Here is a 25,767-nt window from a genome sequence, read left to right as displayed (position 1 = left end):
AAACTCAGTATTTCATCTGCACATGTTTACAGACCAAAACCTTGCTTGGTGTGAAGGCAGCAAGGAGGGGGGGAGGGCTGGGATGAGGTGTGTTCAGGTACCTTTGGTGTCTGTAACTCGGGCCAGGAGAGACAAACCCGACAGCCCCAGGGGTCCTGCAGGCACACACCGTGGGCTGAGGCAGTGAGCTCACCCTGCCAGCCCTCCTCAGCACCAGTGAACCCATGTCAGCCCTGGAACAAGGGCTCCTCTGCCCCAGGGTGCAGCTCTGGGCTCAGAGCAGGCACTGGCACCAACAAACACGACCTCACTGCTCTGCCTGGAGACGTCCCTGGGACGGGAGCTGTGTCACTCACTGCACTGTGAGGAACAGGATAAATCCCTCACTAACTCCAGATCTGTGGAAATGCTCTGGCAAGGTGTTCATCTGCCTCAGAGCCAACATTTCCCCTCCTCATTCGTTTGTAAACACAGCGGTGGCTCAACCCAGGAGGATTTTTTTGTAGGAGCGACTGGAATCCTGCAGGCTGGGGACCCCCAGGTACCTTCACCTCAAAAAACTCCTACCGAACTCCCAGAACCCCTCCACCTCACCCTGGCAATTCCCCAGACCTGAAAACACTTGGAACGGAGAAAACAGAATTTTTTCTTCTTTTGACCTCAGAGAAAATGCATCTAAATTCCTTCTGCAAATCCAGACGAAATTCTTCCTCCTTCAGTTTGAGATTTACACGATTAATTGCATCTTATTTCACCCAAGCTCTCCTCTAGGAAGCAGAAATCCTCTCTGAGTTTGGAAAACCATCCATGGGGAATAATGTCCTCCATCCCTGGCTAAAGCTGGATGACTTGGCAGCACCCCCTCCCAGCACACACCTGACCCAGCCCTGCCTGCCCTGAGCAGCAGCGACACAGGTTTGTCCTTTCTGTGAGATCACAGAGCAGGGAAGTAGATGAAATACATTAATAGCCTCAATAATAATTCAGAGATTTTGCTTCTAATTCTCCTTTTCCTTTACCAGATCACCTGAATCACACACAGTACAAGAGGATCAAACTCAGGTAGGAAAGATGGAGGATAGGAAAAGCAGTGCATGTGCTTCAGAATATCTGGGTTTGGAAAAGAAATTTGCATTGAAAGAAGAATTAGAGAACTGGCAAATATAGGACTAAAAGCCATGTTATTCATGTTGCCACCGGCTGTAAATTCTATTTGGATGCTCAGACAGGTTCAGGAGAGGAAGAACTGATGGGCTGGTGGAGCAGCTGAGGGTGGGGAGGCCCTGGCACAGGCTGCCCAGAGAAGCTGTGGCTCCCCCAACCCTGGGAGTGCCCAGGTTTGAGGGGGCTTGGAGCAACCTGGGCTAGTGGGAGGTGTCCCTGCCCATGGCAGGGGGTGGCACTGGATGGTCTTTAAGGTCCCCTCCATCCCAAATCATTCCATAATTCTATGCTAGTATATCCATATCCAACACCCATTCCCGTGGCATTCCCACTGCTGAACTTCAGTAGGTTAGAGACCAGACTTCTCAACAAATACCCTGCAGGGAAAGGAACTGAACTCAGACTCAGGGCCAGATCCTCCCCCTGCAGAACTGAAACCTAAATCAGGGCTGAGCTCCGACCTGCTATCGATTTTGTGTCTGTATGAGACACTCGGTTTGCAGACTTCAGGTTCATTAAAGGGTTTCTTTTTTCCTTCTTTAAGTACCAAAAATAAAAAGGCTGCCCTTCAAAACAAGTTCTCATTAAAGTTTTCCCCTTTCTTTAGGCGTCACAAATGAAAACAGCAAATGCTGCCCTTCAGAAAGGTAACTGCTCTGGTGTCTGACAGGGAGAAGGGGCTGAAAAGAAAAGAACAACCCAGTTACACAGAAATTGCTGCCTGTTCTCTGTGTCTTGTTTGTCAAATCTGTGGTTATATGTGCCTATCTGAAGTTCCATCAGTAACACTCAGGACAAAGCAGGAATGTAACAGAAAAATAAATCAGTGCCTAATAGCTTTCAGAGAAACCAAGGGGAACACAATTATGTGGCATCTACATGCTAATCTACCAGACTCGAATCTCAAAGGAGTTCAAGTGCCCTACTCAAAATTCCTGCAGTGATAAGGGGTCTGCTGTGTTTGGCTGGGGTTGGGAGAAAAGATTTTTATGATAATTATCTTTGTGTGGAACAATTTTGCATTTTCCTTCCTGTTAATTCCGAAGCGAACTGGGGCTGCGAGGCAGCAGGAAGATAGCCCTGCTGAAAGTAAAAAGTATTAAGGAGTCAAATATTTAATGTTGGCCTGGCGTAATTTGACAGCAATTATGCGGCAAAAGCACTAGACGTTACCAGGAAGACACAGATAAATGTTCCAATAATGACAGAGATGGAAAACAAGGAGCACTTTTTGCTTGTTCACATAAAAGCCTTTTAGAAACTGAAATGCAGAACAGCGGTGAGTTTTCATTCTGATTTCTCCCTGACATCAAAAAAAGGGTACAGAAATTATTCATCTCTGTGTGTCAGCCTCGAGAAAATTGTTAACTTTTTTTTGGGGGGGGGAGAGAACAGTAAAAAATAATAATCCCGAATTTGACATGAGTGAGGCAGCAGCTACCACATTTCACCCCCAGCCCTTCAGCAAACGAGCTTCCAGCAGCACAAATCCTCAAACTATCTTGTTCTCCAGAAATATTTGAAACTAACTGTGCACATCCTGTGCACACTCTTAAAGGATTTCACTGCAAATTTGAATCTGAAATTATATTCCTATGCAGGTAAGAGAACATAAATGCACTGTGACATGCCCAGGTGAGAGAACTCAGATTTCAGTGATTATTTGTATAGAACAGTATTTCCAACTAATAGTTTAAACACAGCTGGTAAATGAGAATATATTTAGAAATTAGTGGACTGTGCAAGAGCAGGTGAGGTGTTGATATCCCAGCAATAATAATTCTAGGGATGACTCTTCCACCCTCTGCCTGGATCCCCTTTTTCCAGGTACTCTAAAGCTCTGCTGTTTTCCAGGCCTTGGAAAGGTTCAGCCCATTTTTATCACACCTAAAGAAACATGGTGACCCTGGGGATGGAAAAGGCACCTCCAATCATATTCAAAACCACAATGTTCCTCACAAGGAAGGGGAAAATTAGTCTGCTGCACATCTTGAGTTTAGTAAAGACTCACTATCGTGGACTTAGACAGTCACTCCCACCAGGGAAAGAGCAAAAATGAGCATAACATCCCAACAGCGACAGAAGGGGGAGGTACTGGATCAGGTTTTGTCCCGGCTCAGCTCTCACTGAGGTTCTCAGCATTCCTGGGTGTGCTGCAGAGAGGTGCAGAAGGTCCTCTGGAGGCCTTACCTTCCATGCTGGGCGCCATGTTCCCAAGGGAATAACCACCTTCCTTCAAACACACCAAGAGCTCTTCTCCTGGCTCAATTTCTTTAATAACTTTATAATAGATCTGGGAATCAGAAACAAAAATTGAGAGACATGTTAAATATGCAAAGACTTGCACTTTACATTTTCCCCAATAACTGCAATGACTCCAGCTAACAGGGGAGGCTGTCACTTGGGTTGGGATGATTGCTGCTGAGAGCTCGTTTTTCTGCCTTTATTTGGCTCTCTGGGTGTCAGCATTTCACAGGGCTGGGACAACAGGGAAATATTTTGGGTAACAGTCTCTCTTCTTCAAATCACACAAAATCTTCCCTTTGTTTTCCCTCCTCCTCTAAGTCAGTGTGTTTGTTACAGCGAGGGGAAGGTTAAACTGATGGAAGGGACACATTTAACTCTCTGCTCCCTGGGCTGAGATTGGCCTGATGGTTAGAGCTGAATTATCACTTCTTCACGGAATCATTTTGGAGATTATTCTCCCCTACAGCTGAGACCTGACCCCTAAGGACAAGATCTGAATCACTCCAGGTCAGCAGCTTATTCTGAGCTCCCATCTGAGCACAGACCCTGGACCTTCCAAAATGTCCCAAGCACAGCACTGTTCACCTGCTGAACCTCTGTCACTGCACAGGGGGAAACCCCAAAACAGAAACAGGATTGAGACAAGGGCAGAGCCCATGTCCCAGCTGCACTGGGAGGGAGCAGAACATGGATTAAAGGATACCTGGGCTTTACACAGCTTTCCTGAACCAAAATGAATCCTGGCACTCCAAGGATATCTAGAAAATATTCCAGTGAGAAAGAAATCTCCTTCATCCAAGGTGCAATGACATGTAACATTGCACTAACATAGTGTATGTTTTTAGACATGCCACACACTGAACTTTACTGTTCTTCCCTCAAACCCCACAGAAACCAGGGCAGCAGGTCTGGTGACAGGTGGGTCACACATGAGTGGACCCCAAAGGCCTCATTCCTTCTGACAAAATGGCAGGAATTCCTGGGGAAGAAGAGTGGCTGATAGTGGATTACGCGTAAGAGATGCTCCAGTCCCTTAATCTTCCTCGTAGCCTCCACTGGACCTGCTCCAAGAGCTCCATGTCTCTCTTGGGCTGAGGAGATTTGGTGTCTTCCACGTTTCCCAAATTTTTAGAGTACACTGGACCCTGCCCTCTTCTAACACAATACCACAAGAATTCACCTGATAACAATTATTAACTGCCAAGTTTCCTTAGCACTGCCTTCAACAGCAAAGCAATAAATTATTTTTCAGGATAAGAAGTACAATGTACCCAGAATGACTGCCTAAACTCGCTGCCCCTCAGCCTCTGCCAGCCTGCGCTTATGGAGAAGAAAGACACAGAACTCCTGAAGTCCTGCCCGGGCTGCAATAATTGTGCCAACACGATGATTTTTCCTTCCCAGAGTCCCCTCCCCTCCCTCCTTGGAATGCGAGGCCCTGGCACACGGGTGGCCCCGAGCCCGGCAGGAGCAAGAGATGCTCGGGCTGCTCCCGAATTGTCCTCCCTGTCCTGGAGTTGCTGCTGCGGGGAGATGTGACCGCCCGGAGATGGGAGTGATCCCAGGGAGCTGCAGGGACACGGGGCATCCATCGCTCCCAGAGCCACCTCTCGGAGCGGCGGGGACCGGGCAGTCCAGTTCCCGGAGCTCGGAACCTTCCCTCTACACCGAGTTCGGGACACTCCCGACAGATCCGCCCGCGTTACACCGAGTGCCGGAACGGCCGCGACCCGCCAGTCCCTGCACTGTCCCGGTCCCCGAACTGCCCCAGTCCCTGCACCGTCCCAGTCCCCGCACAGGTCACACACGAGCTCCCGCAGCTCCAGGAGCGCTGCCCTTCTCCATCCCGCGGGCACCGCTCCGGGATAACGCGCTCGCTCCGCCGTCCCTCCCGCTCCCGCTCCCGCGGGGGATGGCGAGGGCTGTCCCGCCGGCGCACCGGGATTCCCACCTCCCCCCGGGACACAGCGAGCAAAACTTGCCGGCGGGGAGCGCTCCCGCAGCTGCCGGGACCGGGAGCGGGGGCAGGAGCGGGATGGGGAGCGAGAGAGGGACCGGGAGGGGACCGGGAGCGATGCCCCCGCCCGCCCCAGCAGGTGGCACACGCCGCCCGCTCCCGGCCCCGCTCCCGATCCCGGTCCCCCCGCGGGGTCCCCCCCGGCCCCCGGTGCCGGCCCCGGGCTCTGGAGCGGCTCGGGCCGGGCCGGCCGGGGCTGGACGGGGCTGGACGGGGCGGGGGCCGCCTGACCTGTCGCTCTGTCCCTTCGGCCGCTCCGCTCCTCCGGTGCCGGTGGACGGGCCCGGTCGCAGGGAGGGCAGGGAAGGGGAAAGGAAGGGGAGGGGAGGGAAGGGCAGCCGGGCCGTGTCTCTGCAGCAGCTCCAAGCGCTGCCCGGGGCGGACGGAGACACAACCGCCCCCCTGACCCGCGTGTCGCGGCCCCCGCGCGCTGCGGGGCGGCCCTTACGGGAGCTCCGGTGCAGCTCCGACATCCCGGCCCGCACCGGCTGCTCGCCGTGCCCGGCTGCCTCCCTCCATCCCCTCCTCAGCACTCCCTGCACCTCCCCACAGCCCCACTCGCTGACTCCCCGGGATCTCGGTCCCTGTGTGCCCACCCAGCACTGCCCGGCGGGGCAGGCCGGGGGATCTCCCACCGAGAGTTTCCAAGCAGTGACACGGCCACAAACACAAATGTTTGGGATGAGAAATGAAATCCAACTGCTTGCCATTGATAAGATGCCTCAAAGGGCACAGAAACCCATCCCCGCGCCTGCCAGAATCCTCAGTGTAATTCCATCACTGGTTCCCCCTGGTTTGCAAACAGTTCTTCCGTGGCAGACACTCTGTCCCCACCCAGCTCAGAGCCCAAAACAGGCACCTGGTGCCAAAGGCAGCGTCCGAGGATCTCGCTGTACAGCTGAGAGACCCTCGGGTGGGAACTCCCGAGCAGCACCGAGCTGACAGCAGGACACTCATCTGTGCACAGGTGAGCACAGTTCTGAGAGGTCCCACTGCCCTGCTCCACAGGGATGGGAGGGTTCATTTCTGTGAATTCCACTGCAAACCAAAAGTTCCACAAAATTCACCATTTTCTCATTATCTTTTTCATTTGCACTTCAACGCTCTTCCCTACTTGTTCAACAAGAAAAGCTTTTCCCAGGACCAAACCACATTGAGCTTAATGGGAAAAATGCCTGGAAAAAAGCAAAGGACAGCCTAGGAGTGAGCCCAGAGCTCAGGGCTGAGTCAGAAAAACAGGACTCGGGATGACCCAAGCTAAGAGAAAAAAGAAAAAAAAAATTGCTATTTACAGACATTTCTCTTGCAGCTGGTAACCCAAACCCAAACCAGCACTAAAACACAAACCACGGTCTAAAAGGTCCATCTAGTTCATAGATACAGTCACAAATTTTACACTGAAAAATCCTTCAGAATTACCCTGCCAAAGGCTGACACTGCCCCTGTGTCACCCTTTAGCTCCTTTTCCTCTCCTGTTTGTTCTCAGAACAAAGTAGCTCCTTGTATTTAAAAGCGTCTCTGCAGTCTTTCCAGAAATATAGGACAAGCTTCATTAATGATCAGGGAAAAGCTGGATTCTGCTGGAGTCACATTAATTTCATCAAACATTTCATTATAATAATTAACTTCATCTTGCAATCGTGTTACTGATGGTCCGGATTCATTAAAACCACTGCTGTGTTTCCTCTCCTTTTTTATTTCTTGTGCACCGAAAAAACTCGGATTTACTAAACCAGCAGAAGATTTACATTCATAAATCAATTATGGTCATTTATAGAAAAGCTCCAAACATGACCATTTCTCATTTCCCACCACAGAATAGGCAACTCTCTTAATTACCAGTTTAATTTAACACTAAATAGTTAACAGGATAACTAGGGTTTGGTAGTGCTCTCAGGGATGACTGAAAATATCAATAAAAAAAAATTTCTTGATTTTTATCAAAATTATTCTGGGCACGGGGCACCGAAGAGAGAAAAAAATAAAAAGAAAATATATTAAAAAAATGAAGGTAAAAATAAGCCGGAGGAGCCCTTTTCCAGTCTGGGTTGGAACACGGATCTGCTGTGTGGCCGCTGCTGTGGCTGTGAGCTCGGGGCAGCAGAAAGCTGGCTCTGCCTGCAGCAGTTTGCAGCTAAACCAAAGCAATTTGGTCCAAACACAGAAATATCGGTGCTGCAGAACCACAACCACACTCCGAGGCTGATCTCGCTCAGAGCCCGGCACCACGTAACCGGAGCTGGGCATCCTTCCCTCCGAGGAAAAGCGTCCGGGAGCAGCCGGAGCCCCGGGACGAGGCGGGGACGTTTCACCGTCCCCAGGGCAAGGGACGAACCGCGGCGAGGGAGAAAAGCCCGTCCCAGAACCACCTCCCTGCCGAGGACCCTCCGCAGGACCCCCCCTGTTACTGCTGCCCGAGTTCCAGCCGGGACCCGTCTGAGCCCCGACACAGCCACACGTTCGTGCTTTGGGGGGGACAGAGAGCACCAGAGAGGGGAGAAGAACAGCTGCATTTACCCAAAGACCAAAAACCCACCCACCCACCCGAGGCATCGGCTGCAGCAGAGGAGCTCCACAATTCAAAACCGGCTGAAAAACGGCTCTTTACGTTCTCCTCTCACAAATAATGATCCCCAGCAGCCGGGCAGGGTTTGTACCTCCTGCCCTCCCACTGCCAGCCCCGTCCCGGTGCCCGGGAGGAGCGGACACGGCGAGAAGTTTGGCCTTGTGCACGCACAGCCAGGATGGGGCTGCACGTTCTGCTTTTGTTCCCGTGTTTTCCTCCTTTGGAATCGCCTTCCCTTTGTCTCAGCTGAGCCACATTGCTTTTTATTTCCTCTTTTTTAAGGCGCTGTGTTATGTACCCGGGGATCCCAAACGGAGTCACCAAACACGTGTGTAAAACACAGAAACCCCCTGCAACACACACACTCCTCACAGAGGTTATTAAACACAGGCCCGATTTTTTCCATCCCCTGTTACTCCTTTTATTCCCCAATATCTGCATCCCGAATAAAAGCTGCAGCTATCACCCTGGAAGCCAGCTCAGGCCATTATCTTTATTACAGAGATTCTGTTTAATATTACAGACTCCTGAACTGCTCAAGTATTTTCCTCATGAAGGCAGCAGTAGCAACAGGAAAAAATAAAACATTTTCCAGACATATTTAGTAAATCATATCATTTTTCTACCATTTTTTTCAGTCCTCCTTCAGAATCACAATTATCTCAGTCAATCAAGGATATCTTCTATTCTTTTCAAATACCTATTCAGCATGAATAAATATAAAGAAAACGGGCTAACGTTATTCTACCTGTGAAAATTGGCTCCACAATTGAAAAATAGTTAATGAAATGTCTCAATTAATCTCTTTCTAACTAGAAATACATTTTAAATACATTACAATCTGTAATGGGGGGGATCATTCAACAGTCCAGATTCTGCTGTCAATTACTTCACTAGAAATTTTATTTTGAGTCTTTAAGAATTCAAATACTCTTGTGTTGTGGGGGGTTATATTCAAAAGGCACCTTGGCCACTCGGGAATTATGAATTCACTGAGTTTGATGAAAGCCCAGAGCAGCTGATAACATCCTTAAAAGTCCTTCACAGATCCAAATGTACCTCCTGTTTGCTGACAGGTAACAGCAGCAGGACAGGATTTCTCATTTAAGTTGGGTCTGAAACAGTGACTTGCATTTGATTTGGACTCGACTGGAGGTTTGTGAAACTCTCAACGAGGATTGCTCATCCTGAATCCATTTTTGGGTTTAAGCTTCAGAGAACTTTGCAAACTTTGGCAGACCTCATCAAATTCCTATTAATTCCATGTAACACCCTTCACTCACACCCCCCCAGCACTGCTGTCACCTGCCTAGGAGGGTTCCACCTGCCCTCCTCCTCCTCAGCAGACTCCCAAACCATCTCCTGCTCTCCTCTTCAAGGCAGACACCAGCAGAGTTTCCAGCCTGGCACTGTGCTCCCCACCCAGCCCTGCCCACGGTTCCCATGGCCATGACCCCCAGCACTGCTTTCCACCCTTCTCAGTGTGTTCTGTCACCATCACCCGTGTTCACATCATCTGCTTCACCACCAGAGGAGTCAGGGGCTGCAGGATCTGCACTCTGGAGGTCCCAGGGACACCCCAGTGGAGCTGCTGAGCAGATCAGTGCCTTGGCTGGCTCCTTTCAGTGCTGCCCCTCCACACCACGCCCTGGCCAAGCCCCCAGCCCCTGTGGAGGGGTGGGGTGGGCAGGGCAGCCCCTGCAGGGCCGTTACCTGCTCGTTGAGGTGGCACACAGCCAGGTTCTGCTCATCACAGGAACAGGCCACACGGATGTACTTCAGCCAGCTGCCAGCCCCAGCCTGGCCAGCATCCACACAGAACTTCTCATTGCCCAGGTCGTCAGCAATCTGCAGGAGAACGGGAGAAAGGCACAGGTCAGCTGGCACCAAACGGCAGCTCTGGGGACAGGAGAGGAGGGAAAACTGTTTGCAAGGCAGAACTCTAAACTGGAAACAGAAAAGAGAACACTGGATGACACACACAGCTCACAGAGAGATGACAAGAGTAAAACCAGCTCTCAGCTGTAATCTGAAATTCCGCGTTGGCAGAACCTCTGAGGACATACAGCAGAGTGGTCCAGGAGGAACAGGATCAGGACCACAACTGGAGACAAACACACAGCTCTGGTCTCCACACCAGTCCAAGGAACCAAAGCAGGGAATTCCTCCAAACTCTATTGATTTCAATGACAAGGTCCTTAAACTGCTCCATCTTCACCTTATCTATTTTATCCTTTTGTGCAGGACCAGTTTTAATTACAAATGTTTCAATCCACTTTCAAAACAAGTCACTTTCCACAGCGCTGGGGAATGGTATTTTAAAAAAAACGCTTTAACAAATGATACTTTCATTTATCAAAGTACAGCATCAGAAATCCACTGACCACGTTAGTGGGGCTGAGTGTGAGACACAATTGGGCTTGTGTGCAAAACCAGACCCCTTCCAAACAAAAACCTCCAAATAGAAGTCCAGGTGTGTGGAAAAAAGAGTTAATTAAAGGTCTGTGATTTAAAAGATTACACAGGACACCCTGAAAACAAGGAAAAGGCCTTTGAGCCCAAGCATGGCAAAACCCTGTTCTGCTCCTAAGTGAGCCTCCCTGTTACAGAAACTCCTTTTTTCCTTAGATTTCCCTCTACCCTGACCAGACCCTGTGTCAGTGCAAATTACTTCAGTCATCAGAAGCTCTTAACATGCTTTTACTAGCAATTAATTCTCTCAAAATCTCATGGGATACGATAATACTTTCCCATCTATTTCAAGACAGAGCTAAAAAAAAGAAAAGGTGGGAAAACAAAGGAAAGGAAAAATTAAACCCCAGCGATGACAGCAGCAAGGCTGGGCTGATGTTGCCAGCTGAGACTCTCGTTCCCAGCCCTGAACCCCCAGGACTGCAGGACCTGCCAGCATCCCCAGGAAAGCTCCCACCTCCCTGCACACATTCCCTGGTCCCTCACCTCCTGCACTAACCCTTTCCCACCATTACTCTTTGCCTTCTTCCTTCCTAATCGAACATGGCACTGAGAGTCACTGAAATCCTGCATTTCCTCCCCAGACGTGTGTTTGGGACAGAACTGGGGTAGGAAACAACCTGTATGTGCTCAGTTCCTTCATCCCCTGCCTGGGAACACTCATGGTCACTGACTCTGCCCTGACCAGACCTTTTCTCAAACCCTGGTACTTTCTGGACCCCCTTGTTCACCTCCCCTGAGCTCTGCTGGGAACACCACAGGCCTCAGATGGGGCAGTAATGGCACAAGAAGCCAATTTTAGGTTGTTTGGGCTTTGCAAGAAAAAAAACAACAACAAAAAAGTGTTTGTAACATGGGTTGAAAGACTGTACTAATTCAAGCTAAAATAACCATAACTCCTGTTTTAGCTCAGGGAACTCCAGGAACAGAGGCTGACCAAAGCTATTAAGATTGAAGTGCTTCTCTTGGCCTTACTGATCCCAAATCAAGTGGAGCAGCCAAACCATCACCTCGAGGGGCAGGAGTGGGGACACACCTAATCAGAAAGTGATAACAACTTCCAGGGAATTCGTCTGGAAAACAGAATGAGATGAATCACCGATGCTCAGCTGGTCTGAAGCCACTGAACAGTTTTTAAAGGTTTGAGTAAACAGCAGCCCACAAACCTCCCAATGCCATTAATTTATAAGGCAGCAACTGGTGATGTTCAGTCACCCTGGGAACACGATGTGGAAAACTCCAGGACTACCCAAAAAGGCTGTTTTATTTCACAGCTGTATCTTACAGACACCCTCTCTCATCTTCTAGAATTGTTTGATGAGGACACTCAGATTGTAGAATCACAGACAGATTTGGGTGGGAAGGGACCTCCAGGATCATCTAGTTCCATGGGGAGACAGCTCAAGGAAAGCTCAGAATTTGGCTCAGATTCACTTTGCAGGGTCCTGCTCAGGCTCCAGGGCCAGCTCTGCCTCAGGAGGAGGTTCTGCCATAGCTCGAAATCACCTGAAACTGTGGTTTTATCTGCGTGGGGAAATAAAACCCAAGCTGGGGGTGTGAAAGCTGACAGATCAAAACGAGAAAAAAAAAAGGTTGCATGAAAGCCCTGAGAACTTCAGCTCCTGTTTTTCACACACACTCACTGTACCCCACAAATAGAAGCCAGCACCACGGCCCAAGGCCTGCAGTGGCACTGGAGGGGACTCTGCAAACAGCCATCCCTCCTCGAGTGGGAGGCCTCTGCTGGGATCAATGAGGACCCTTTGAGAAGAAAACAAAGGGGGGAATCAACTGGTCTGAAAGTGCTGCAGGACCAGTCCTGGAGCAGAGGGTGCTCCTGGGTGAGCTCAGCCCTTGGTGGCCAAGACCTCTAATTAAAGCTCGAGTTCACACGCTCACGCTCTCGGCTGATGTTCTGGGCCAGGGTTATTTCACAGCACAAAGAACCCTGAGAAATCCAAAAGCCACCACCAATCACTATCTGCGGTATCTATTTTTTCCTCTGTCGAGTGTGCACACACAGAATAACATTCTAAGTCTCTCTTCCTCCCACCTTAAAAAACTCCGGAAAAACAAGCTGAGACCTTTTACCACATCTTCTTCCAGTTTAGACCAGAAGGAAATCAGAAATTTCCTCTGGCGAAATTCTGCAAACCAACTGCTTACAAGTCGTTGTCAGTAACTAAAAAAAAAAAGAGATTTTCGGTTTGAAAATGCTCCTGGAAAGCTCCTGGAAAATTCATTTTTCAGTGTTTAGAAGAAGTAGGAGCAGCACCAAGAGGTAACTGATGCTCTGAAGAAGGGCGGGTGGGCAGAAAAAAGGGAGGCAAAGAGTGTTGGCTGTGGGTAAACTGAAGGTCCCAGATGGAAGCACAGAGGGATTCACCCTGCAGTGAACTGCTGGAAACCTCAGCTGCACACAGCTACTGGAGTGGGGCTGCACTCACCACAGCACTCCTCTCCAGCTCTGTTAAACCTGGTTGTTCACAGTTAAGACCAGAACTAAGGTCATCCCTACCCAGGACTTATCAGCAGCTTTAATCGTGAGCCCACCCATTCACAGACATCCCTGTTCCCTGGACAGGTAAAGGTTGACATCAGGTATTTACCACCAGCAGCAACAAAAGAGATGCCACAGGAAGGAAAACCCAAGCAGAAGATCCCGTGTAATGAGCAGGACTGTGCCTTGGTGGAGCTGACAGGGAGCAGTTGCAGTTGTTCCTGTGCTCTGTGCTCGGGCTGGCTCTGCACCAGCCAGGCAGTGCAGAGCTCTCTCCAGTGGGTAATTTGGCTCAGACATTAAAAGAAGTTGTCAGAGCAAGAGGAGAGGGGAAAAAAGGTGTGGAGATACGGGAGAGGAGAAAAAAAACCAACATAAATTTATACTTAGTAACTGGCACTGGTTTTGCTGTTCTGTAACCAGTACGTGCTGATACTCCAGCCAGTTTTGGGGCAATGCTCTTCACCCCCTTGATCCTCTCGGATCTGAGGCACAGCATCCCTGTCCCTTGGAGCTGGGCTCCCTGCAGGAACACAGTGTCCCTTTTACCTTGTCCCCATGTTAAACCACGGGTGGGCAGGGACAGCCACGTGCACTTGGGATCTGCTGGAAAAGCAAACTTTCATCTGGACTGTGGCCTGAGGGCTCAGAGAGTTAATTCCCGTGGGAGCATTTCCTCTGCCTCATCTCCCCCATCACTCTTCCACTTGATCCCACCTACCCCACCATGGATTTCTCCCTGCTTTTTTTTTTTTTAACTCAATAAGCCAAAAACTAAGTTCATCTTTTCTCCCTCTGCTTCAGATGGTGAGTTCAGTGTTTATTTATTAACCCACAGCACCTCCCAGGACTTTTGTCTGCAAATCCAGCAGTTCATCGAAGAACTCCCAGTTCCCCTCCTCTTCCCTGCCAGTAACTGTGCCATGACTCTGTCTGGTGGAGTCATTCCCTGTGTTTCCACAGAACACACTCTCCTCCCTGCTCCAGAGTCCCCATCCTCCTCCTCTCCAGGCTATCTGCTCCAAACAAATGCACCCCCATGATCCCTGGGATTACAGGGCTTTGACTGGCCCGCTGCAGAGACAGGGATTTGGGCTGCAGAGCCAGAACGCCGGCTGTGGCTGCGGTTCAGGCTCATCCCTCTCCAGCCAAAAGGAAATTGTTGTCATGTTCCAGGACTCACTTTGCAGCTTCATCTGCCGTCTGCTGCGTGGCGCTCGGGGTTTGGATCCAAAAGGCTTCATTGATCTCGCAGAGGCTCCGTTCCATAATTTATTAACATCAGAAATGCTGAGTTATGGAGCAGAAGTTATGGAAAAATTCGCCTCGAACGTTTACAATTTTTTTTGCACATCATTTGAGGTTTCCTGCTCCCCTAATTTGTGGGCTCTCTGTTGGGTTGTTCCTTTCACGTTTCAATGGGCAGCGTCCAAGGCCTGGCCCCGGCAGAGGTGTGCCGGGGGCCGCAGTGCCTGCGGATCTGTCGTCAGGTCGCTTAATGGATTCCTAGTGTGCATGAAGAAACGAAGCAACCAGGAGTTTGCCATCAGTGACCCAGCGTCCTGTTGCTATAACATCCCTCCCCAGAAGCCCAAAGTGTAATAAACCTTCTCATCCCGTGGTTGCAGGATCTGCCTCTGACAGCTTGGCCGATGTGCGCATTTTATTTGGCAGGAGTTGGAGATTTTTCCTCTTTTTTTCCTCCCCCCCTTTTTGCTTTAATGACCCACGAGCTGATTTAGAGCAATAAACTGTTGCCATGAAGTTTTGTTGTGTTTCTTTTAAATAAAGGGGAGGGAGGGCCTGCTGCAATTTATGACTTTCAGAAGTAACTGAAACAGAAACTCCATTCTTGCCACAAAATGAAGAGAAAAAGACTCCATCCAGAGAAACACCTCTGTCAATGTGTAGACATGAAGCCTAGATGAACTCATAAATTCAGCACTCTGCCCGCAATTAAGCAGGCTTCCTGGTGATTTGACAAAGAGTTAATGAGAAACGTGTCAGACAAAAACAGGTCATAGCACTGGAAAGCGATGGGAAGAGCAGCTGAGCCAAACCCTGCTTGTCTGCTGCCCCAGCTCAGGGCCACAGGAAAAGCTCTGAGTGTACTCAGGGAGAGCCACTTTGAGTTATGTACAGTAAACTTCTTGTCCAAAAAAGCCAGTTGCCAGCCCCAAAACCACTAGATAAGGAGAGAAAGGGCCATTCCCTGAAAGCCTCTGCCTGTGCTCTCCGTGAGGAGTGGGCAGCAGAGCTCTGGCCACCACCCTGGTGGTCAGAGCCTTGTCTGCAGCGTGACCCCCACGGGACACAGGCAGTGCAGGGGGCTCAGGGCTCAAGTCCTAAGGGCTGGTAAATGGCTGCAGGATCAGAGAACTCAGTTCATGTGTCTGGCTCTGTGAACAGCCTCCTGTCCTCAGGAGTCTCCTCACCATTCACATCTTGTCCTCCCTGCAAGCAGACCTGCAGATTCCAGCAGAACACAGAACCCACCAGCCCTAGGACGAAAGCCCACAGAATCCATACACTGGAAAGCTCAGAGGAGAGGAAAAGAAATCTTTATGGTTCTCCCACTGTCAAACAAGCAAGTTCCCTCCTCTTCTAAACTGAGCCAGAGCCGGGAGAACCCTGAACATGGGGCAGCTCAGCTGGACTGCACTGGGGTCAAGGGGATTGGCAATGCCAGGCACAGACTGACCAGGGCTGCTGCTGAGCCTGGTGGCACTGCTGGGTTTGGTGGTACTGCTGGGTTTGGTGACACTGCTGAGCCTGGTGGCACTGCTGGGTTTGGTGACACTGCTGGGTTTGGTGGCACTGCTGGGTTTGGTGGCACTGCTGGGTTTGGTGGCACTGCTGGGTTTGGTGGTACTGCTGGGTTTGGTGACACTGCTGAGCCTGGTGGCACTGCTGGGTTTGGTGACACTGCTGAGCCTGGTGGCACTGCTGGGTTTGGTGACACTGCTGGGTTTGGTGGCACTGCTGGGTTTGGTGGCACTGCTGGGTTTGGTGGCACTGCTGGGTTTGGTGGTACTGCTGGGTTTGGTGGCACTGCTGAGCCTGGTGACACTGCTGGGTTTGGTGGCACTGCTGGGTTTGGTGGCACTGCTGAGCCTGGTGGCACTGCTGGGTTTGGTGGCACTGCTGAGCCTGGTGACACTGCTGGGTTTGGTGGCACTGCTGGCCTGTGGGAGGCAAAGCGCTGCTGCAGCTGAAGGGAGAGAGACCAATTCAGGTTTTTAAAAGGTTAAATGTTTCTGAACTTTCACTCCTGCCCAAGCCACACGTCTGGAGTGGGAATTTTCCACTGGTGTGTGCGTTTCCGAGTCTGCTCTTGGGCTCCTGTGTCATCTGGCTTTGTGAGGGATCTGGAGGAAAACCATCAGCGAGCTGCAGGGAAGACTGTTACTGGGACATGCTTCTGTCATGGAAAAATAACCTTCTCCTTTTTTTTCTACGACATCTAAAGCACACGAGAAATCACATGAAAAAGCCTGTTTTCTACCAAAACTCCCTGTTCAGGCTCCAAGCAGAGGAGCCTGGATCACTCACACGAGCTTTGTAGGCGAGCTTAGGTTTCTTGAGTGCATTTGAATCCAGCAAAGCCTTTTGAAGGGCTGCCCACTATGAACTGCTCTTCTCTTACACACCAGCACAGACCAGCCAGTGAGTATTTCCCATGTGCCAGCCCTGCATCAGGATAAAACAACCTGCCAGCCTGCAGAGTCATCGCTGTGTCCCTCGGGCACCACAGATTGGCTCCAGCAGAAGGTGCATCAGACCTGACCATAAACACAAACCCTGGCAGGAGGAACCACCAGCAGCAGCAACCATCTAGGACTCCCTTTACATTAAATTTATGTTTTTACACATCAAATATGAACTCCAGAAAAGCATCTCCAGCTCCCCACAGCAGAGAGGCACCGCACTGACACGGGCAGAGCGAGTTCTGTGCAACGGGGCAAAGGGCAGAAGTGAAGAACTCCTGAGAAAAACCCACACTGGCTCTGCTTTCCCTCCTCTACCTGTAACTCCTTGTATTCCTGTTCTGGAGGTGCAGTTTTTCTACCCAGAAGACACCCTGAACGACACAGGATGTCATAAAAGGTGCTGCCAATGCCGATTCCTGATGGTGCATGAATCCAATCCCACCCCCTCGTTTTTCCCTCCCAGGGCAATCAGCTAAACTTGCGCAGCAACATCTAATCAGCACGCAGAAAAGCACAAAGTAAAGATGTCAAAACAGGGGACAGCTTCCAAGCTGATGGCAGGCATTTATCTCAACAAAAGCTCATTTTTCACCAGTAACGTAATTCATACCACACTGACTCAAATTAAACAGTAACCATAAGAAATGATGCTCGAATCAAATCCCAGGGCTGCCTCAGATATTGTACACACGAGTCAAGAAAGGGATTTCCAGTTCTTCATAATATACACACTCTAAAACTTTGAAGTTTTCCTCCCCCTTGAAAGAGTTCAGGACATCCCACCTCTGTGTTCTACAGCATTTTGGCTCATTTCAAAAAACTGTAATTGTGGAGTTCTAAAAGCTTAATAGATGAGAAACGAATGGGAACTTGAGAGAAATCTTCATCTGACAAACAAAAGACAGAGGCTACTGCAGGCAGGGGAGGATTTGGAGCTTCAGAACATTTCACTGCATCAGGGAGAGGGAGCAGCAGCGAGAGGTTCTGAGCTCCCAGGGCTGTTCCAAGGGATTAAAACACACACAAGTCACTCGTGTCCAAGAGCTCCTGTGGAAACCCCAAACGCTTTGGGTGCTATTTCCAAAGGGAGGTGTGGGCTAAAATGAGGTGGAGGAGGAGCAGGGCAGCACTCCTGGCAGAAGGGAGCAGGCACAGGCATAGAAGCTGAACAGAACGTTATCGTAGGAAGACGGGAAGATTTTCTGGTGGTAATTTCTCCAGGAGTCCTCTTACCACTGAGACACAGCTTCTGCCACAAGGAAAACACAGTCAACCTTAAAAATAAATTCTGACCAGCTTCTGGAGGTGCATCCTGGGAGTATTTGATGTATTTAATGGATACAATCTGTAGGTCTCACTCCCGAAAGCTAAGAGAATTATTCTTAGAGCTCAACACCTAGACTCAGCCTGCCACCTGGCTTTGGTGGCTGGGCCAGGTTTGAACACCTCAGCATAACACAAAGCAAACTTTCTGTCAGGGAATTTAAAATTACTGGGAATCAGAAGTGCAGGGAAATCAAAGTTACTGGCAGGGTAAGCAAGGTGTTAAGTGTCTGGAGAGGTAGGAAAGGACACGAGCTTTCATTCCACGTGTAACTCGTGCCCGTTACACCCATGCAGTGACAGCCACTGTGTTGGTCTCACTTCTGTCTTTGCCCAGAGCTTGTGCACCCTGCCTGAGGTCGTGACTGACAGGCACCACCACATGACAGCCAGACACAACCACGGGAGGGAGAGAAGCTCCATCAAAAAAGCTGCCAGAGGTGTGGTTCAGAGTGGCAGGGCAAGTCCTAAGACAGACAGGTATCGTGCTCTTCTAGCACTGAATTTACCAGCCTAGTACAGAGCATGATTATCCCTTCTCACTTTCCCTGCCAGCACGGATAATGGCAACACAGCAGGCTGGGAACACTCCTGAGGAGGTGTGCACTTCTCCACAGATTCACTTTAAATACCTCGAATTTACAGGCCCAAAGGGTGCATGTGTTACCACGGCTTTACCCACGGCCCAACACTTTCAGAGCAGAGATTTAAAAAAAAAAAAAAAACCAAACCCAAAAAGCCCAACAAAAAGCAGGCGGGGAGCCCACAGGGCCGTGCCCTCCCCCACGGTGAGCACAGCTGCACCTCGGCCCCACTCACACAGGAAACCCCCCCAAAAGGGCCGGCTGGGACGGGGGAGCAGAGCCCCTGCAACCCTCCTTATCACACACGGGGCCGGCAGCTGCTCTGCACGCCCCGCTCGTGCCCTTTAGAAGGTGTGAAACAGATGAGTTTGTGAGCTGGGCTGGCACTGAGAAAAAGAACCTGAGGATATTCGAGGTTTCCCGACTGACCGACACAGCCGATCAAAAACAGGAACAGCAGCCCCCTCTCTGAGGGGCTGGGAAAACAAAGCAGCCCCCTCTCACCAGGCCAGAGACATTTTCTCTTGATGCACCAACAGTGTTCTGCTCACCCCTCAGAGAGCTGAGACGTGTGATCTCTTTAGAGTGAGATTTACCGAAAGCACGACCAAAAGAAGGTGCAAAAATGAGGTGATGAGACCTGTGAGCCCCAGGCTCCCCCCCTGCTGAGCTACATCCTGCCCAAGAGCTGCCCACTGATTTATTTTATAAATGTAATCCAAGAGGATGGCAAGAGATCTTCCCAGCACAAAGGCAGGGCCAACCCTCTCTGCGAGGTTGGGAATTTGGGGTCCAGGGGATGCTCAGGCACTGTGGGCAGGGCAGGAGAGGCAGGTCCCAGCTGTGGGGGGCTCAGAGGGGCCCAGAGGATCAATAATCAGCTGCTCCCCTTGCCTTGGGCTGCTGGAGGGACAAGAGGGACGTGGGCTGGGGGAGTTGTTCTGCAGGTAAAGCCTCCCCTCTGCCTGGGGCTGAGTGAGCAGGGAAGCATCCAGGCTCATCCCGAGCCTGTGCCCTGCAGCACAGGGATATGGGCTGAAGGACGAGAGCCAGGCCAGGAAAGCTGATCCTCAGGGCACTTCCAGCTTCTGGGGAAGCTGCTCCCAGCCTGGTTTGCCTCCCCAGGGAGGTCAAGGCTGTTCACATGCCCTAAATCTTGCACAAGGACCTCAGTTTGTGACTCTTACACACAGTTCATCTTCAATCTGAGCATCACTGAAATGAGAACTGGGGACACCAGGGTGCACATTTTCCCTTAGTGGTTTGTTTCGACAGAAAAGAAGGTTTTGGAGTTGCTTCTTACTTGAAGAGCTAAAAGAGTTTCTTTCACAGAGGGGAGTTCCCCTGACATTCACCCACAGGTTAGCAACAGTCTCACTCAACAAATAACAGAGAACAAAAACGAGCAAAGTATTCTGCCCTCAAATTTACACAGTGAATATAATTATTCCCCCCCCTAACACAGTGACTCAAACTTTAATAGGAATTCTGGGGTGCTCGTTTTCCACCAAAGCCTCAGAACCAATTATTTCCTGCCAGTGGGACAATGTGACACCCAGAAGAGGTTCACAAACCTTCCAGCCAAACCTTGTTCTCCTTTCAGAATTATGACAATGGGAGAGAGACTGATTAAATTATTTCTTCCTGCAGCTGAAACCAAACCAGTGTCTTGTCTGAGATCACAACTGAAATCTCAGCCATAAGGAAGCACAGGGGTGAATTGCACAGTCCCAAGTGCTGCCAGGGTGAACTTTACCCCAGGCCAATTCACCTACTTATGAAACTGTATATTCCAGGGAATTGATTCTAATGATAAATCTGCCCTTTGGATACGCTGAGGAACAACATTTCAAAATCTCCAGCTCGGATCTTATGCCATCTCTGGGTCAAAAGACAGCTCAGCAGAGCAGTGGTGTCGAGGTAAGAGCTCGGATGGAGCTGCAGGAGAGGGTCAAGTGAAAGGGGCTCTGATGCCTCTGCCCGGGTTATTTTACTGAGGCAGTTCCAGCACATCTGGTTCCCTGACAGCAGGTCTCAAAACAATCCCTGAGCCCACATACCAGATCTCTCACACTGCCCGAGCGGGTCAGGTTTGAGTTAGGGGGATGCTGATAACCTCCAGAATTCCTTATCTTCCGTGGACACCTGAGCCCAGCCCCACAGGCAGCACCTACAGCCAATACTGCCCTTGGAGCCACCTCCTGATCCAACAGGAGACTTCTGCTCCTTTCATGTTGGGCTGTTCTGAAGTCAAGTGGAAGGGACAAAAAAATACAACAGCATCTGCCTTTAGAGCAATTTTCTTACCTATCGGAAAGCCAGGCTCTGATCCAAAGATGGAGCTGAGGACGACAAATATTTGCTTTATACATCAGAATTCCCTGGGCAGGGAAAGGGAACCCTCCTCATTCCTGGGTCTCTCTGCTCCTGTGTGTTTGACAGGGAAGGTGTTTGCTCCCTGTGCAAAGTTTGCTCGTTATTGGGATTTCAGGATCACAATTATAGCAGGAACTCCTGCAACATGCACCTTCCCCCAGGAAAACTGCAGGAAAACTGCAGGAAAACTGCAGGAAAACCGCTTGTGGCAGTCAAAGACATAAGACAAAGGCAAAGGTCTGGAAAGGGAGGTTTGGGGCTTTCTATTTAGTATATGAGCAGTGCAGAAAACGGTATCTGGGGTTGGAACTTGATGACCTTTAAGGTCCCTTCCAACCCAAACCAACCTATGATCATTTTCTCCAGACAACTCTCAGTCACACTAAATGTGAGGGCGGTTTTGTCTCTTCAAAGCAAACACCCTTGGAGAAAAAAAATCAGACTTCAGGTATTTAGAAGGTTCACCTGATAATAATCTCAGAATCTTCCTCATTAACAGATGGAAACACTTTTTTTTTTGGTGACAGTTTTCTTCTTATTTCGAAGTTAAAATTCCTCAATTGCTAAACATGGGACTTCACAAATTCCTTGCAACCATAATAAAAACTATTAATTTAATGCTAAGTAGAAATTATCACATTTTTAGCAGCGCTGCAGCATGCAAAACAAATGAAACATGGCGAGAACAATATTGTTTTCATTCCCTTCACAAATACTCACACAGAAGTTGAAGCAACTGCTCAAGCCTTGAAATGCTGCTGAAACAGTTTATTGTGCTCTAATCCTGCAGCCTTTAAAACAATCTAACGGTGGTATTTCCATGGTATAAATGATTCCTGCCTGTATCTGGCAGCCCTGGGAGTTCTCTAAGGATGAACATAAATTCAATTATACCAAATTAAATCTGAACATACATAAGCCACATAACATTTTAATTGGGGGCGATTCTTAACTTTTTTTGGAAGAACTATACAATAGTTGAGTCCCCAGAGATGATACGACCCATATGCTTACTCCCTTGAGCTGCCTGCTTTTATTAATTACTCTGGCAGAGATATATTTATATTGATGTAGTCAGTGTGTGAACAAAACCTCATGGACAAAAAATGGTTTAATTAAAGCAGAAAAACCTGGTTTACTGGTGGTGAGCAAATCTGGTCTTTAAAGTCAGTAAAACTTTCATAAGTGATTAGATAAAAATAAATCTCAGGAAAACATTCGCACCAAATATGTCTTTGACATTTCATGCTGAAGAATAGCATAAAAAAAAAATTCCTGAGCAGGCTCATGGACTCAATAACCCGTTGGCTGCAGCTGGGAGTGAGTTCAGTCAGCTCCAGCTCTCTCATTCCCTTCTCCTCTGCTCTGATTAACAAATCTACCTCTTCTGCCCCAAACTGCTCCCTCCCTGCACCTCATTCTCTCTTCTGTCAGTGTGAACTTCCCAAAACTGGGCAAAGACAGGACCAAGCTCTGCCCTGTCCTGCTCTGCCTCCTGATGCCCAGCACCAGTTCACCGTTACTGGTGGACTGGGGAAGGAGTGAACTGGAGCAGAGGCTCTGCCAGCACTTTTCCAGGAGCAGAAGGAAGAGTCTGTTTGTAAATAACATAGAAATGTTTGCAAACCACTTTGCAATGGAAAGGATGTTTGGAAAACACAGCCAGAGACACTCAGGTGTGTACAAACCACCCCCACAGCTCTACCCCGGGCCTTGCTCAGAGTTCCACAGCAGATACAGAACATGGTGCTAAAGTGGAGAGTTTCACCCTGGGACACTGTCCCTGTCACCTGGAATCAGGGAGCCAGAAAAGCAAGTTAGGAGAACCCAGAGCAGAGGGCAGTGTCCCCCAGAGCACCCCCATCCCTCGGCACAAGGCGCTCTTTGTGCCGGACCGTGTTCCTCCCAGAGATGCTGCTCCAGACCAGAGCTGGGCCAGAGATGTAGATCTCACACACTAATAAATAAAAATAAATATCTGACCTCAAGTAAAAGATCCTTCGTTTGACACTCCTGATCATTTTTTATACTTCAAGCTCAGTTTTTACTGGACAGGATCCAGCCATCCTATGGAAATGGAACAGTCTTTTTCTTCACGTGAACAAAAGTCCTTTTCTAGTCCTGAGGGCCGGCAAGTTTATCCAAATATTCTCAGTTTACTACTAGCCCCTTTTGGAGCCGATACGCTCAATACAGGCACACTTTGTATCTGAGGAGCTGCTCAGGGCAGTGCCAGGACAGGGCTCAGCCCGGCTGGGAGGGACAACACACGAGCTCCGCGGAGCCCCTGCCCTCCTCATCCTCCCCACAGGGCTGCCCACGTCTGACAGCAGCACAGAGAGAAAGCACACAGACAGAGCAGCTCCTCCTCCCCCCGCCATCTCCCCAGGAAGAATGTTTGGAAATGCTAAATAGTCTTTTCCATGTTTCTACATCGGTTCTTATTTTGGCTGAGCTCGTCCAGCCTGTGAGCAGCTGCCAAGTGCATGAAGTAATGAGAAAGCTTGGGGAGGGAAGCTGACTTCACTCCAGCAGCGCTGGAGTAACACACCCAGTATGTTCTGGGGCTGTCAGCACGGCCTGAGCGGGACCTCATTAGCAAATTTGACTCGCACAACCAGAGGAGACAAATTCCTGGGTGCCACCTTCCTGCTGCCGCCAGCTGCTCTGACCTTCCCTGCCAGACCTTCCCGCGTCCTTCCCGGGGCTGCTGGGAGGTTCCCACCAAAGCCCTGTTTGCCCCACTGCCCCCAAACCTGACCTGTGGCTGGTGGTGATGATCTCAGCAGCCCCAGAGTCTGCCAGGGATGAGAGGAGGAGAGAAAGGCAGGACCCAAACACACACCTGAGGTGCCGTGTCTGCGCTGCGGGGACGCAGCTCTGGGCACAGGGACACGAACTGTGCTGGGTGAGGTCTGTCACAGCCTGGCCCCCAATGCAAACACCTTTTGTGAGAGTTAAAACTCCTCTGTGGAATAACACCCCACTGGGGTACACAAAGGTAGCAGAGCCCTCAGGAGAGATGAACCAGGTTCATCCTCCCCAGCGCTGGGACAGCGGCCGACGGGGCAACACTCCCTGAGGAAGAGGCACAAACTGGAGTCACACAAGGGCAGAGCAGGGAATGAGCCAAGGTCTGGAGACACCCTGTGTGGAAAACTGGGAGAACTGGAGTTGTTTCACCTTGAGGAGACTGAGGGATGGGATGTAATAATGTTTGGTTCAGGCATTAGGACGTGAACAGCCAAGAGCGAAGAGCAGGACAACAACCAGCAGAGATCACAGGTTAGACAAACACCTGCCCCAAATGCCTGGAGATCCTGTGCTGGTCAGGGGGGTTTGAACTGCAAATGGAGGGTTTGTGAGTAGGGATGAGCAGATGGATCACACAAGGTTGTCACCTGATCATCTCTGGAAACAGCTGCAAACTGCTCCCAGCACTTCCTCTGCAAGTGCTACTATTTGAGGGGGAAAGAGTCAATGGGAATTCCTTCTCTGAATCAGCAGAGGAACACAACACATCCAATCCCTTCCATAAGGCACTGCCCTAGCTTACACTTTAAGAACAGTGTATTATGAAGGGTCATTTTATTCATACAAGCCTTACTCACACAAGGACACAAAAATTTCGGCAGATAAGGATCCATAAATCTCTTTACCTTATTGGAAGGACTTCTAGCTCAGGAAAACGAGCCCAGCTTATCCCCAGACCATGTGCTGCGTTTTGGACAAGGGGTTTGCAATAACACAAGAGAACACAAGAGCAGAGCTGAGCTCTGCTGTAATTTCCATGGGGCCGAGTGCCACAGGTGCACTAATATAGGCATTAGTGAATGATTAGGCCTCGTAAAATATATGAATGCTGTTTCTTTAAGAAGCCATAAAATTTTATTGAGGAAAAAATCCATGTGTAAGGCTTTTGGTTCGTTTCATGCGGTCATTCAGAATTTCACTCATTTCTGACAGGACTATGATAATTAAAACTGCGGCCCGGGTCTGGTTTCCATAAAGTCCATCTGGCCTTCCGCGATGGAGAGTTTTGGAAGTATGTAATTGCCTGGGCAGCAAATAACTATTTTGCCATCCGCAGTAGTTTAATTTTGTCCCTGCAGCAGGGGAGCGAAGTCAGAGGGGCAAAAGATCATTAACGTCTGTGGTGGAAGAGGGGCTCCCAGAGCCTCGGCTGGCCCGGATTTGTTGAAACGCTTGACACCAATGGGCCCCATTAATGCATGGGTTAGATACAATCTGTGGAAAAGGGTCTATTATAAAGGGATTATTTGGAAGTGTTCTGTAGTTGGGGGTGGGTGTGATTGAAGGACTTAAAACTGTTACATTAACCCTTAGGGCACTCCAGGCAGTAACAAACCTGGCATTAAAGCGCTGGTGTTTGTCACAATTTCTTCACTTCCCTCCTCTCTGCCACAAGGTCAAAGAGATTAAAAACATCCATAATGCACTCTTCGGAGCTACAAAGATGAAGCTTGTTTTCTGTCCACTTTATGGCTGCAGCAGCCCCCCTGCCTCTTCCCTCTCACCCCAAACACGATCGTTAAACAACAAAACAAATCGGGAAAGACAGGCACCAGCAATTATTTTATATATATATATAATACATGCAAGTATTTATTTATACATCTAAAGAAAGCCAGCACAGATGGAGTGGTGACAGGAGAAGCTCTAGAGCTCCGCTTAAACACCCAAAATATGCCTGTTCATATTTTGCTTGACTAAAAACCAAGCTGGAAATTCCAGCTTTCCCGGGGAAGCTGCTTCGTTCTGTCAGGGAACAGCACACACCTTCCCCC

At 49.6% G+C, this 25,767-nt stretch overlaps 1 protein-coding gene across 6 annotated transcripts in view; it reads right to left on the bottom strand.

The window, feature by feature from the left end:
* The window catches only part of PRDM16 (PR/SET domain 16), a 258,782-nt gene that overhangs the window by 31,795 nt on the left and 201,220 nt on the right, over nucleotides 1–25,767 (bottom strand). For 5 of the 6 annotated variants that reach the window (XM_027742982.2, XM_027742963.2, XM_027742972.2 and 2 more), the window contains 2 exons: nucleotides 9,708–9,842; nucleotides 3,355–3,457 (listed from right to left, as the gene is read on the bottom strand). In XM_027742982.2, coding sequence (XP_027598783.1) covers nucleotides 3,355–3,457; nucleotides 9,708–9,842 — 238 coding nt within the window. Of the gene's footprint in view, nucleotides 1–3,354; nucleotides 3,458–5,659; nucleotides 5,754–9,707; nucleotides 9,843–25,767 lie in introns of those variants that run through there. The other variant, XM_027742986.2, reaches the window with a different exon arrangement.

The sequence above is a fragment of the Pipra filicauda genome, unplaced genomic scaffold (genome assembly GCF_003945595.2).
Source record: "Pipra filicauda isolate LSUMZ 115617 unplaced genomic scaffold, ASM394559v2 scaffold87_size3191425_pilon, whole genome shotgun sequence".
In the NCBI taxonomy this organism is placed as follows: domain Eukaryota; kingdom Metazoa; phylum Chordata; class Aves; order Passeriformes; family Pipridae; genus Pipra; species Pipra filicauda.
The sequence above is the reverse complement of the archived record's forward strand: the minus strand, read 5'-3'. Positions and strand labels throughout refer to the sequence as shown.